Source organism: Grampus griseus, assembly GCF_964374135.1.
Source record: "Grampus griseus genome assembly, chromosome: 2".
In the NCBI taxonomy this organism is placed as follows: Eukaryota; Metazoa; Chordata; class Mammalia; order Artiodactyla; family Delphinidae; genus Grampus; species Grampus griseus.
Window position 1 is genome coordinate 133,697,127 of NC_139018.1, and position 14,428 is coordinate 133,711,554.

Genomic DNA, 14,428 nt, shown 5'->3' on the forward strand with positions numbered 1-14,428 from the left:
TGTGCTGGGTTCATCTTTGCCTGTCACCAGCATCTCACACAGGGCTTGTGAGCCCTTGTGTGTGACGAATCAGATGCATTTCACTCACACAGCTTTGTGATGACCACACCAGACTCGTGGTAACAGTCACGGAAACCAGGTACCAGGGAGCCTTCCTGCGGCTTTTCTCCAGGGGCACTGGGATGCCTTGTAAGGCGGCTGTTTCTGCACCTAACTGGGAACAGACTGACTTTTCCAGCAGACTTGGCCCCTGGCAGAGAGTGTGCTGGCTACACTAAAGTGCTGTACTTGAGATATAGTCATTGAGCATTTACTGGGCGACTTGCCCTGGGTATATGGAGATGAACAGGATAGAAATGGATCTTTCCCTCATGGAGAATCATCTTGTGGAAGATGAAAAAAAGAAGAACAGAAGTAAATATACCATCACCTGGTCCAGGCAGAACAACCCTCTCCAGTGGCTAATCTCCACCTATTTCCAAGACAGAAAATAAAAACAACACTACACAATGGGAATCTGATGAAGACCCCAAACCCAAACGTCAACACAGTTTGCTTTATTTTATATCAATTGATCTCAACTCTCAAATATTCCAGCTTCAAAAGGTAAGATTAGGTACCATTAAGCCAGCCAGACCGGCATTGATTTAAAAACCCTCCCTGATACTACAGGATGGAGGAGGTTGCAGACCCTTATTAATCTCTTTGTTATCAGCACGATCTCAGCCTGCCAGGAGCCAGTGCACCTGATTCCCAATTCTGACCACATCCACATCCCTCCGGTCCTCTGGCTTCTGTGTACCAGGCCATGGAGCTTGTATATAGCACCATGAATTACCCTGTTAAGAAACCTTTAACAGTGGGCTGGTCTTTTCTCCAAGGAATCAGGGAAAAGGAAAAGTGCGTTTCATCTATAACCAAGACGGAACTCAATGGATTTCAAATCAGACAATCGTGTGGGAGCTGATATAAACCATCATATTTTCTCTCCTTTGGCCATGGAAAGGAATATATAAATGATTGCAGAATGTAGGTGGCAGGAGCTGTTCTGAGCTTCTCTCTGGAACTAACTCCCTCCTTCCTGCCCTCCCTCCTTTCCTTCCTTTATTCTCCAAACCAGCACTTACTCTCTGCCAGGCTCTGTGCAAGGGGCTGAAAGTACAATGCAGCACAGATGTGAAATGGTCCTAGCCCTCCTAAAGCTACAATCTACCAGGCAGGAAAGGCACCAGGCAAGAAATATGAACCGTGAGGAGGAAAATATAGAGGGTGCCGGGAGACTCTAAGACGGGAGTCTCACCTAGTGGTGTTTCTGGGAGTTGGTGGCAGGGCTCAATCATCCTTGACTTTTGAGTCATCCACAAGGTTGTTTCATCGGAGAATTCTTTTTTTGAGCACTGGGCAATTTCCCAGATACAATGAGAAATCGTATCTGTAACTAGGTACTTTTTTGGAAGATTAACTCACTTACTCTCTATAGAAGTTTTACAAGGACTTGTGGCGGCTTTGCTGCCAAGGGGGCAGATCATGGTCACAGAGAGAAGTAAAGCAGCCACGTCATCACAGCATCGACTTCAGTCATTTTTGGGGTCTACCTTTACGTGTTTTGCTAATCCCACTTTATTGACTTAATAGTTTTCTTTAAATCGACTCACTTAAAAACTTAAATGAATTAATCATCAAAGGAACCTTTATATCGTTACCATAAATAGAATACCAATATCCCTTGCCCTAAATAGAAAGTAATGGCAAAAATAAATACAATTAAATTCTTGGCTTCCAGCCTGCCCAGAGGCTGTCTTTATCTGAAGTAGCAGATTGGTTTTTAAAGGCTCCCCTCTACTTGCCTTCGATAGCCCCTAGAGGCCTCCCCCATCAATTCCTCTGCTTTTTATAACTGAGAATGGAGTTTGGAATTAGATCGCTGGCTGGGCAGGCCACCAAAACCACTCAGGAACCCCAAGAACCCTAGGGAACTGTAACCACGTGTGCCAACTGTGAAGTGGGGCCATTGGCTGTGCGAATGATCACTTCCAAGCCAAGCTCACGAGGGGACTTAATGACACAGTCAAGGAGTACTTGACTGACCAGCTTCTCTGGAAATTTCTATCACATGCTCCAGCCCTGGGTCAAAGTTATTCTGGTACAGACATTGCGGCCTCCTTAAGCTCATTTAATAAATCAATTCAACCCTTGGTTAAGATTTCTCCTTGCCTTGGGACTCCCCTGGTGGTCCAGTGGTTAAGACTCTGTGCTCCCAATGCAGGGGGCATGGGTTCGATCTCTGGTGGGAGAACTAATATCCCATATGCTGCACGGCATGGCTAAAATAAACCCAAAAAAACAAAAACCAAGTTTTAACACCTTCTTGGCCAAGAAAGTTGCAAAGAAAGGGTTAACTCTGAAATCAAGATTAAAAAAAAAAAGCCTCATGGATGAGATGGAAAATAAACTGCATTAAAAAAAAAAAAAAAGATTTCTCCTTGCCTTACTTCATGCCTCAGGCCTCATTTGTGGGAGGGTGAAAGGGAGAGAAGAAGGTTAATCCACAGGCCTAAACCCCGGCACCCCGGAAACGGCCAGGTAGACCTTCATAAAATTCAGTTCTTTTTTCTGTGTTTATCGAGCAGTTACTTTACCTGAGTCTCAGTTTACTCATCCATAAAATGGGTTTTTCCAGGGTTTTATAATGAAATAATGTATGAAAACCCCTAGTGTGCACACAGGCATCCAGCTGTAATAATAACCATTACTGATTTTTCTGACATCCTTTTGAGAGTCAAGGCCAACTCTGATGGGCAACAGGGATCCTCAGGCAAGTTTCCCCTGGTTTGATGGGCCAAGGTCTTTGCCTTGGGCTGGGGCTCTGCAGAAGGCCATGAAACCACTTATTCCCACCAGTGCAGGGAGTGTGTATGCAAATTACCTGGGGTCTTGTTCTGATGCAGATTTCATCAGGTGTGGGTCTGGGGCGAGGCCCGAGATTTTGCATTTCTACCAAAACTCCAGGTGAAGCCCATGTGGCTGGTCCGAGAACCGCACTTTGATTGACAAGGCCCAGTGTTTCTCCAAGTGTGGTCCTCGAAAGGGCCAGAGATATCAGCATCACCTGGAACTTGTTAAGTGATGCCAGTTTTCAGGCTCCACCCCAGACCTGCTGAATCAGAAACTCTGGGGTGGGGCCGGCACTGTTTGTAACAGCCCCCAGTGTGGGGACTGCCTGACCCTGGAAACCACAGCACTTGCTCACTCCAGTTGTCTTCTGGGAGTTGCCTGGCACGAGCCTAAATGGGGAGAGTCAGCTGTATCTCAGCAGGTTCCAGACCAGCAGGAACTCCTTTCTCTGTTCCCTTGAGCCAAAAACACTAACCATGGCTACTCTGATGCAGATGGTAAGAAAAGCGCAGCTAGGAACCCAGATCTGGGAGGGAGGGGTGGTCTGGGCTATCTGCACCCTTGGCCTCCCACCTCTCTCTCCCCTGCTTCCCTCCCCCACCACTCCCTGACTTCCATGCAGTTTAGACTTTGACAGAGACCTTATGGGCCCCTCCACTGAAGTTAGACAGGAAGGCAGGCCAACGAGTAGTTACAGAGAGTCCACGAAAAGTATATGTTTGCACTTTCCAAGGTCCTAAATCCCAGGTGTTGGGAATTTGGGCCCCCTCCAGCAAGTGTAGCCAGATATGCTCACAACAAAGAAATGGTTTGTGTATCTCTAATTCCAGTCTACGTCCCTTTCTCTTTTTCTCCCTCTACTGCCTCCCAACCATGATTTTTGTACTATATCATTTTTTGAATTAAATAGTACTCACATTGATGTTGCTTTGTTAATACCACAACTATGCTCTTCAAATAAATCAATGTGTCTTGAGCACCTGCCAGGCACTCTTCTGGCTGCTTTCATTTGTGTGTGTGTGTGTGTGTGTGTGCATGTGTGTGTTTAGTTGTGGTAAAATACACCTAACATAAAATTTACCATTTTCACCATTTTCAGCTGTACGGTTCAGTAGTGTCAAGTACATTCACATTGCTGTGCAACCAGTCTCCAGAGTTCTCATCCTGCAGACAAAACTGAAGCTCTGTGTGCCAACTGAACAGCAACTCCCCTCCCGCAGCTCCTGGCAACTACCCCTCTACTTCCTGTCTCCATGAATTTGACTATTCTAGTCATATAAGTGGACTCATACAACATCTGTTCTCTGTGTCTGGTTTATTTCACTTAGTATAATGTCCTCAAGGCTCATCCATGTTGTAGCATGTGTCAGAATTTCTTTCCCTTTTAAGGCTGAGTAGCATTCCGTTGTATATGCATACCACATTTTGCTTATCCATTCATCCGTTGATGGACATTTTTTGGCTATTGCAAATAATACTGCTATAAACACGGGTATAAAAATATCTGTTCAAATCCCTGCTTTTGATTCTTTGGGGTATATACCCAGAAGAGGAATTGCTGGGTCAGATGGTAATTCTATTTTTAATTTTTTGAAGAACCACCCTGTTGTTTTTCACAGCAGCTGCACCATTTTACATTCCCACGATTTATAATTTACTCCTCAGAACACTGTGAGTTGGATACTAGTGACTCCATTATACAGATTAGGAAACTGGGGCTCAGAGAGGTGAAGCCACCTGCCTGAGGTCATGCAGGTAATAAGTGTTTCATCAGCGATTAGAGCCTCAGTCTTTCCATAGCAGCTCCCAGGGGCTCCAAAGGTGTGGCCTTGTGTCCAGAGGCATGAGCAGTGAGTCTGGCTCATAGGGAAGACTTGACAGTCCTTACTGACCGGAGAAAAGGAAGGCCCCAGACTGGCAGCTGGGAGAGATTTACAAAGAAGCCCTAAGGGAGTCATCCTAATGACGCTGGAGGGTAGAGCTTTGGCGGCGGTACCCTCTGGGGAAGGGGCTGCAGAGCCTTAGCTGGCTCCACCCCCAATGCTGGATGGTCCCGGTCTTCTGGAGCTATTTGTCGAGGAGCTGCTGCTCTCGTGCTGCAGTCTAAGAGGCTCTCTACCCGGGCCAGGACCTGTACACCACTGTGGGTTTCTCTCTTACCCTTCTCTTTGCCTCTCCTGGGAACTAAACCTATGGACTGGGGTATAGTTTGGACATCAGGCAGAGTCCGCTTAGAGCTAAATCCCAAACTTAGGAACCTCAGAGGTGCAGTAGGAGGGGCTTTGCTGCTTACAGGAGAGGAGCAAACGAAAGTCGCCTGATCAATTTACCAGCTCATTTTCTCCGGGTATCTTAGCCTCCCCGCTGCATTATTTAAGCCACGCTGGCTTTTACTAAGCAAGAAGGTGTGAATTAATCCTGTGTAGCGCTCCTCCGAGCATGGCCAATATTCTTGTTCTTGAAACTGGAGATGGGAAGCCTAGCAGCAAGGACAGAGCTCAAGGGTGTGTGTGCCCCTCCCCTCCTCAGTCTTGCTGAGACGTTGCACCCAAGGGCGCGGTCGCCATAGTGCTTGGGAGGCTCACCTGACATGCCACGAGTCCTTTCTGAAGTCCTAATGTTGCCAGCTTCCCTTTGCAAACTGTCTTTGTGGTACAGAAAATGGCCCAAGGCAGGAGACGGGAGGCAGGGGGGACAGGGGCAGGCGGCCCGGTGATTCGGGGACACAGAGTCACTATGAACAGCGTAGGGGATGGAGTCGGGCAATCTTGGCTAGCACCTAATTTCCTTGTTACTGGCTGTGTGTCCTTAGCAAGTCTTGCCACCCCTTTGGGCCCCTACTTCCTCATCTGCAGATGAGCAAACGTGGCGGCTGTGAGGCTTAAGAGATTGCCCCGTGCAGCTCTCGGCACAATGTCAGCTCCCAGGAAACGGGCTCCCTGGGTCTGTACAATCTCCCTGCAGAAGCCTGTCCCCTCCCAGCCTACTTTCTTCCCTCTTTGCCAGGTTCCGGGAAGCGGACTGCACTAGCCCTTCTCTCTTTCCCCAGAAGAAAATTCCTCCAGGTCTTAATCATCTGTGCTGTTTTTCTCTCCCATCAGTGTGTGTGTACGTGTGTGTGTCTACTCTAATGAGTTGGTCAAACGAATGTGCTCCAGAACCACTCTGATGAGACCTGGTGGGGACGAAAAGGGGGCTGGACGGGAGGGAAAGGGGGAAGGTGGAGTGGGGGGCACCATTCCAAAACAAGATGCTGCGGATCTGGTGACCCTAAATCGCATTGATCTTCGGGGCTGCCATATGGCTGCCGTTACGACCTCACCTCTAGTTTCCTGTCTCCTGAGCTCTCTTCCAGCGTTGCTGCTTTCCGGGTTTCTCTCTCCCACAGACCTCTCTCTTTCCAAGCTTCACCCTTTGGAAACACGAGCATGCATATTTTCCCCACTGGATGTCATTTCGTACGTCCGTTTGGGAGAGTTCTACTGATTCCCTGGAACCTGGGTTCCCATCCCAGCTCTGCAACTGACCAGCTATGTGACCTCGGCCAAGTTACTTAACTGTTCTGTGCCTCGGGTTCCTCATTATAAAATGGAGATAATAACAATATGGACCTCATAGGATTGTGGGGAAGATTACAGGTGTGAACAGAGCTAAAGTGCCTAGGCTATCATAGGGCACACAGCAGACCCACCCCCAAAAACATGACTGTTGTCACTCTCTGCTGGCGCCAGCCTCCACGGAGGAAAGACGTATGAGGCATGAGCCCCTGTTTCTAGAAGCGATGCCCTCTGTTTACTCTTCAAGGTAAACTGAGACCCCAGACTACAGATTTCAGTGATCGGTAACATTTCCAAAGAATTGGGGTTGGGGACTCAGTTTAGGAAAAAGATCACAACTACTATCTACCATCACCCTCTTTCAGGAGAGAAAGGACATCAATACCCAAAAGAAAAAAAAAAAAAGAACAGCATCTCAAAGGATAGTTCTTGGGAAATGACAGTTGGCATATTTGAAACTAACATAATTGTCATGGCTACACTGTGTTTTTTATTTTTATTTTTTCTTTTATTTTTTCCTTCTGGATCACCACCCATCAGCACTGGGAAATGCTGATCTCAGGGTCATTTCAACCTCCAGCCATCAACTAAGAGAAGGAGGAGAAATTGTAGCCCGGAGCCTTAAAAGGGGACGAGGAAGCAGAGCTGAGCGTCTCCGTGTTTCTCCAACAATAAGAGCAAAGTGCTGAGGAAACTCTGTGACAGAGCCAGGAGCTTCCTTCTCACAGAGCAATTTCAGAACTCAAACACACACCCACACAGCAAGGCAGGACGCTGGGTTTCCAAGAGCAGCGAATCAGGATTCCAAGTGCTAGAAGTGTCCGGAGGAGCTGCTCCCTGCCGTGTGTAACACAGACACCCCTTGAGCAGTTCCCTTTGCCACTGCGAAGTCTGTGACAGCTGAAGCTAAGAAAATGCTGTGACAAACAGGTCCTGTCAGGACACTGGGCGGCTTCCTAGCCAAGTGACCAACTGCAGGAGACTGGGGAGAATTTAAATCCAGCCCAGCTGCCCCCCAGGAGAGTGACTAATCCCAACACTTAAGGACAAGAGCCAGACCAGCAGTCACTCATTCACAGGGGACGGTTTCCCTGTGCGCAGATGACACCCAAGCGTCTCACCTTGGGGCTTCTCCTGCAGAGGTGGACCTGTCCCTGTTCCCTGGCAGGAGGCGGCCACCTGACCACCCCCCTGGTGGCATTCATGTTCCTGCCTCTGCCTTACTCCTTTCACTGTATCTTTCCACCTGCCTCTTGAATTTGTTTTTGCTCGAGGCAGCTGAGAGGTGCGAGGCTCCTGAAACCCACTGAGGGTCCTTGCAGCTGCTATGAGTCTTGGCTAATCCGTCACGATTCCCTGGTTTGACCAGTGTTTGAAAATCATAACACCACTTAAAAGTGCTTAATAGAGAAAATCTTGGAGATGACACACATCAACCTGACCTCTTACTTCTTACTCCCTCAATGTTTCAAACACACAACACAGCCTTTCTGTTCAGCATCCTTTCTGGGGACCAGCCCTAGGAAGGAAACAGTTGGCCCCAACTTAAGTCTGCTCTTAATGCCAGTGTGGAAGCTGTTAAGGTGATAAAGATGGACAGAGCAGGCACTTCCTCTCCAGGCAGAAGGAGGACGGGGGAGGCGCTGGCACTGTTGGCAGTGGCAGGGCTAGAAAGGGCTCTCTGGAGAAAAGGAGCTGGACAGAGGCTTGGAGGTGGGGCTCTACAGCTTTGCTTTTTATCTGAACTGACAGTGGGAAAGTTATCACTGGGCCCTCCTCTTTCACAAATTAGAAAGGTGCTTTCATTCCCATTGGCCTGTTCTACAACATTCTGAGACAATGAAAACTGTGCCCTTAACTGGGCTGTGGCCTCCATGCTGGATACACATGTTGGGAAAAGCAAGGGGCTTTCTGAGCAAGTGGAGGGTGTTTAATTGTTATTAGAATCATGTAGACCTTCGGGGTCAGAAAGGCTGAATGCTTACTTTTGCCATGTGCTAGGCCCAAGTTTGTTCATCCTAAAAATACTTTATGGGCTCTATTTACTAAACCATATACTTATCACCAGGGGCTGGGGATAAGGGAAAAAATAAAACAAAATTGTTGAGTTCATCTCCATAGGATACTGTCACTATGGGATGCTAAGTGTACACACGGGAGAGGCAGCTACCCCAGACTGTCCAAGGAAGGTCTGGGGTCCTGGAATTCTTTGCAAAGGAGGTGATACTAGCCTTCGCCTTAAAGGAGGAGGGAGGGGAAGTAAGGATGGGTGGGGTGTGGGGTTAAGAATAGTGTGTGCAAGGAGGTTGTTCTAGAAAGCAGTAAGAACATGTGCAAAGGCACAGAGGCATGAAGTCATGGTACCTTCCAGGGAACTGTGAGCAATACAGAATGTCTGGAGGCCAGGAAGGCTGAAGAGAGAGGCTGGGGCCAGATTAGGTATTACCTTGTACGCCATGCTAAAAGCAATGGGAGCCTTTAGAGAATTCCACTATCTCTGAGATCATTTGCCATCTACAACAGCCCCAATTTGTAAAACCTAAGCAATTTTAAAATCTAGCAACCCCGCTTTACAAGGGGAAAGAGGCCCTGAGTGGTGAATTGGTTTCTAAGATGGATATCTATTTGCAATTTAAATGTGATGCTAGGAACAGTTGGCAACAAGGGCTTGGAGCAAGTCAGTTAAACACCAGACTTTCTTTCTGTCCTATTTTATCCTCCAATCATGTTTATACTTGAGTGAAGTACATGAGGACTGGGGCGAAGAGTGGGCTTTAAAAAAATGTTGCACGGCCTTGTGCGAATATGTGTGTTTCTTAGAGTGCCTGGACTGCAACTGCCCAAGGTCATTTCCTTTCTCATCCACCTGGACTCATCCACTAAAAGGTGCACCTCACCTCATCCTCAGCTGATGGCAGTAGTTACCAGCCCACGGATCTGTGGGTCAGAGCTAGTCCTTCCTTGTCTATTACCTTCCCAGACAGTGTCTGATGTCTGGGGGGCACCAGGACCCTGACCATTTTGTACTGGACGGCATCAGTTCCGACCAGTCAGATGTCCATTCTCACAGGTCAGTGCCTGAGAGGGACCAGTTGTTAAGCATCTTTAACTATCACCTAGTCCAGGTTCCTGGATGCCCAATCTTGTGGTGTGTAGAAGTGAGGAAGGCGTATTCTACTGACATCAGAATCAGGGCTGCAATGGAATGGGAGTTTTCCCTCCTTCAGAAGCGTTAGCCCAAGGCCCCACCTATAAGTCTGGGATGCTCAGGCCCATGGCCAGTGAGCTTGTCTGGCAAACCAGGGTATAGCATCACACTGAACTTTGACTGGACCAGAGGGGCATTTTGGGGAGACGAGCCCCGAGTCCTTCTCCAATCCTCATTACTCAACTTCCCTCCTTCTAAACCGCTGAGGGCAGGGGAGCAGGTAACTACTAAGTCAGACCAGGCTCTTAGGAAAACTGGGCCTTTGAAAGGATGCGGGGGGATGAGTTAGGAAGGCTAGTTCTGAGACCTATTATGTAATGTTACTGCATGGGGCAAAGAATTCGTAGGACAGGGCAGTATAGCACGGCAGTCAAGACAGGGGCTTTGGCTTCTCTTAGAATTAGGGTCATTTGCTTTATCACAAGCAAGTTATACAACCTCTCTGAGCCTCAGTTTCCTCACTGATGAACTAAAGATAGCCACCCTACCTAGCTTCAAGAGGTTTGGTGAGGACTGAGTGAGCTAGTGCTTTAAAGCAGTAAGCACGGTGTCTGGCAGTATTTGTGCTCAACAAATAGTAGCTTTTGGCGCCACTAGTAGGTGACCATTGGGTTGCCAGGAGGATGACGTGTGTTAGCGTCTATAAAGCACTTGGAATAGCTCTTGGTTCATAGCAAGCACTCAATAAATAAATGAATGTTAATGACCACCATCATCTTCACCTTCACCATTGCCATGATTTCTGTTATTACTAGCTACATCCTCTTTAACAAGAGTTCTGTAACTGTTTTACGATTAGAGACCTCATTTGGGGACTAGGGCATTGGGTTATAAGTGAGGAGACCTGTGCAGGCTTGCCCTGTCCCTAACCAGCCAGGGTGTGATCTTGGATAAGAGATGCTACTTCTCAGGGTCAAATTTATCCTAATTGTAAAAAGAGAGGAAGTTTCTTAGGGGGAGCCCTGCCCTCCTTTCTCACCCTAAGGCTCTGTGAGTGTCAGCCTTCCCTAAGGATGCCGTGTATGCCCAACACTGGGCCAGACCCCAGAAAGATATTTATTCAGTAGATGTTTACTGAATGCCTTCTGTGTGTCAGGTTCTGAAGGCATCATGGTGGGCAAGACAGCCATGCCCATAACTCTCTCTTGAAGGTTACACTCAAGACTAAAGCCCAGGGGATAATCAGAAAAAGAGTTTTAGCTTACGACTTGGTCCAACGGACTCTAAATTTGGGGTGCTGCATGAGTTGATGGGGGCTGTTTTACCAAAGCTCCACCCAATCTCTGATTTAGAATTTGAATTCACTCTTTGAATGCTTTGAAGAGCATTTTACATTTTTTTTTTTCTCATTCAGCCCTAGGGAGACATTTCCCCAAGCAAGCAATTTAGAAACAGAACTTTGAAAATCATCACTTAGGAAGAGACGTGTCTCTAGGGAAATAGGCCCTGGAAGAAAACCCCTGCCCTTCATAACCCATTATATGATTCCTTGGGCAGGACAGAACTTCTGAGATCACCACAGCAAAAGCCTTATTTTACAATAAAAGGAATCAAGAGTTTAGCAAAAATATATCTCAGTTTTGTTCCTCTAGACGATACACATGAAGTTGTCTTTCCTCTTTTACTTCTCATGTGTTAATCCTTGGAAAATTTACTTCAAGAAGAGATTTTTCCTTCTTTCCTTCCTTCCTTCTTTCCTTCCTTCCTTCCGTCCTTCCTTCTTTCCTTCCTAAAAGATCACAGGGTGCCACCACTGCCTTCCAGAAATAGCCATCCTTTCACAGAATTGTCTTCTCCCAGGGAGTGGTACTGGCAGGTAACTTGTAATCTTCCCTAGCACAGGTCAATATCAAGTAGGGGAAGGGTGGGCAGGGCTGGTGCAATAGCACCGTGGTCTCGAGGATGATCCCAGGTCTCCCGGAAAGGCAAAGCATAGGGTGAGGAAGATGAGTCCTGCTCCTGGCGCCGCCTCACTGGCCACTGTACTAGGGCACTGAGCCCCCGCTGGCTGCTCAAAGTTGGGGTGCTTCCAAGGATTAAATAAGTGACTGAGCTTGAAACTTGGCTTGAAAAACAGATATAGGGGGCTGCGGGGATGCTGGTCCTCTGTTTCATGTCCTTCCTCCCCCAGTTATGGCAAATCCCAGGTGAGTTAACAGTGTGTGGGGAAGACTGGGGGGTGGGACTGGAGGAGGGGCTGCGGGAGAGGGGTCTCAGGCCTGGGTCAGGACTGGTCAAGTCAGGGGTCAGCCTGCGGACAGGGGCACCAGAAAGGGGGATAATGTCACACCAGATGACACAAAATTGTTAGACAATTTTCCCCAGTGTGGGCCCAAGCAGGACCCCCCCCCCCCCATGAAACACAGCCATAGCACAAGAGCCCTGGGATTTAAATATATATGTAAATGCCCTTCTTAGCTCAGGCCTTGCAGCTTATTTCTGGATACCGTTAGAACAACCTAACGTGGGGAGTAGGGGCGTTACAACACATTTGGCAGGGAAGGGTAGCATTATATGCAAAGTGATTTGTTGATTGCATTTGAAAACTTAAAAGTCACTGGCCTATAGAAGACATTCGGTAAAAGTTCAGTGAATGGACAAGCGAGGGATGCCTGAATGGGTGCAGCTCTTACGTTTTCATAGCAGAACAATGGGCAGCTGCTGGTCCTTCCCTCACATGTCAAGGTCAGCAAGTGGTCTGGGCCAGGCAGAGCCCACATCTGGGAGAAGGGTGTGGGAGCCGAGAGGAAGACCCTCCCCACCGCGTCCTCCATCACCTCAAGACTTGTCTTGCCTGATTTCCTTTCCGATCCACGTTTTTGAGGCGAACAGCTACAGAACGTAGCGTTTCTCTATCTCCGCGTGGGAGCATGTCGTGTATTAACTGAACACTATTTGTGAAAGTTTTCTGAGCTCTTGGGGAAACCGAGAATGAGGAGGAGGGAGAGGCAGAGAAACGTTTGGTACTTGAAGAGCACTGGAGTTCACAGAAGGAATTCTGCGGTGGCCAAGATGGGAAGGGGCAAGGAGAAAAGGAAAGAGCAGGTAGTGGCGCCTGCCCCGGGTTTGAGTCCTTAGGGCCTTGGCATTCTGGACCAGGACTGGCCTTTCCCTTTTGAGGGATCTGTCAGCTTAGCGAGCCCTCAACTAGCGCTGATAGTGAATGAAATAACAGATGGGACAAAGGAGGGGCGCACGCGGTGCGGGACTAGCCCCACGGAGGAAGGGACTTTCTGCCCACTCTGCGACCTCACTTTCTCTCTGCCCAGGGCCAGGAGGCTCTCCAAAGGGCCCCTCAGAACCCTGGCTGCACACTCCCCCTCCTGCCTATAGCGGGTTGGTGGCTCTTTGTAGCGGCGGAGCGGAGAGGGGCCGGCCCAGGGGCGGGGCGCGACTCTCAGCCTCCAGGACCCACAGCAGGTGCGTCCCGCGCCTCAAGCGCGCACTCTTGGAAGTCCGGCGGCAGGGCAGGGGCTCGCGGTCCCCCCGCTCCCGCCGGAGAGATCGGGAGAAAAGCGAGGGCTAGACCGCGTGCTAGGCATCCTCCTCCCCAGCCCCCGAAGACGAGAGGGCGGTGGTACAGACTTTCCCGAAAGGTCTCCATCGCGGCGCTGCGAGCGCACAGGAACCCGGGGGCACAGGGGGAGCCGCGGGATTAGCTGAGCGCCCAAAGCCAGGTGAGGGTGGGGAAGGGATCTCAGCTAACCCCCGCGCGCTCCGCCTCTAGCGGTGTCAGCCCACACCCCTGTGCTGGGCTCCCGGGCCGGCGGGAGGCGCGTGTGCGTGTCTGTAGGTACTGGGGACACTCGCCTTCCCGGGAGCCCGTGAAGAACCCCGCCCTCCGCCCCGGTCCGGGGATCCCCTCCCCCAGCACAGAGATCCCCGCGCGCCCCCTGCCCACTTTGCTCAGGCGAGAAAGCGGCCGAGCAGGAGACAAAGAAACTCCTGCCTCCTCCACTCTCGGCCCCTCCGCCCGCCCCAGACACTCCCGGGCGCCCTCCCTCGACCCCGGCGACAACGCGCGCGGACATGCAGAGGGAAGGAGGCAGGGTGGGCGAGTCCGCTCCCCGACGCGGTCCAGCTGGAGGCTGGCAGTGCTCCCTGCCCGGGGACTCCCAGTGGCAGCCGCGCCCCCACCCTCCGCTCCCCAAACAGTCCCGGGCTCCCTGCACAGCCACCCCCGGCCAAAATCTTCCCCCGGCTCTCCAGCGGAGCGACAGGGGGGCGCGGCGCACACAAAGCGGGCGTGAGGGAGAATGCGGAGTACCGGGGTGGTAAGAGATCCCGCCAGGGCTCGGCACGGGCCCAGGCGCAGCTATTTACCCGATTTCTTCTTCGATCTCCGAGATGTCTGCGAAGATGAGGAAGACCACGAGCAGCGTGAGCGCAGCCAGCATCCAGCTCCGGAACTGCAGCTGCATGGTGGGTTCGCGCCCACCGGGACCCACGCGGGCCGGCGCAAGGAGCTGGGGCTGGAGGGCGCAGCGGCAGGCGCGGGAGCCTCCGCGCGCGGCGCCCAGCGGGACAGACACCCTGCGCTCCGGGCGAGTCCGGGCCGGCGGCGGCGGCAGTGGCGACAGCGGCGACAGCGGCAGACAAGGGTTGCTCAGGCGCGGCGAGCCGGCTCGCTCCCTCTCAGCTCCCGTCCGCCCCTCCTCTCTACTCCCCTCCCCTCCCTTCCCCCGCCCCGCGCGGGGCTCCGCGCGCAGTTTGACAGCTTCGCTCAGCTCCTCTGCCCTCCTCCTCCCACCCCAGTCAACTCCAGTGT

The 14,428-nt window shown here is 50.5% G+C and overlaps 1 protein-coding gene across 2 annotated transcripts in view; it reads right to left on the reverse strand.

Annotated features, from left to right (window-relative positions):
• The window catches only part of ST8SIA2 (ST8 alpha-N-acetyl-neuraminide alpha-2,8-sialyltransferase 2), a gene marked incomplete at both ends in the record, with an annotated part of 58,376 nt that extends 44,295 nt beyond the window's left edge, over positions 1-14,081 (reverse strand). For both annotated transcript variants that reach the window (XM_082648626.1, XM_082648625.1), the window contains one exon: positions 13,984-14,081. In XM_082648626.1, coding sequence (XP_082504752.1) covers positions 13,984-14,081 — 98 coding nt within the window. The remainder of the gene's footprint in view (positions 1-13,983) is intronic.
• Between the last annotated feature and the right edge of the window lie 347 nt (positions 14,082-14,428).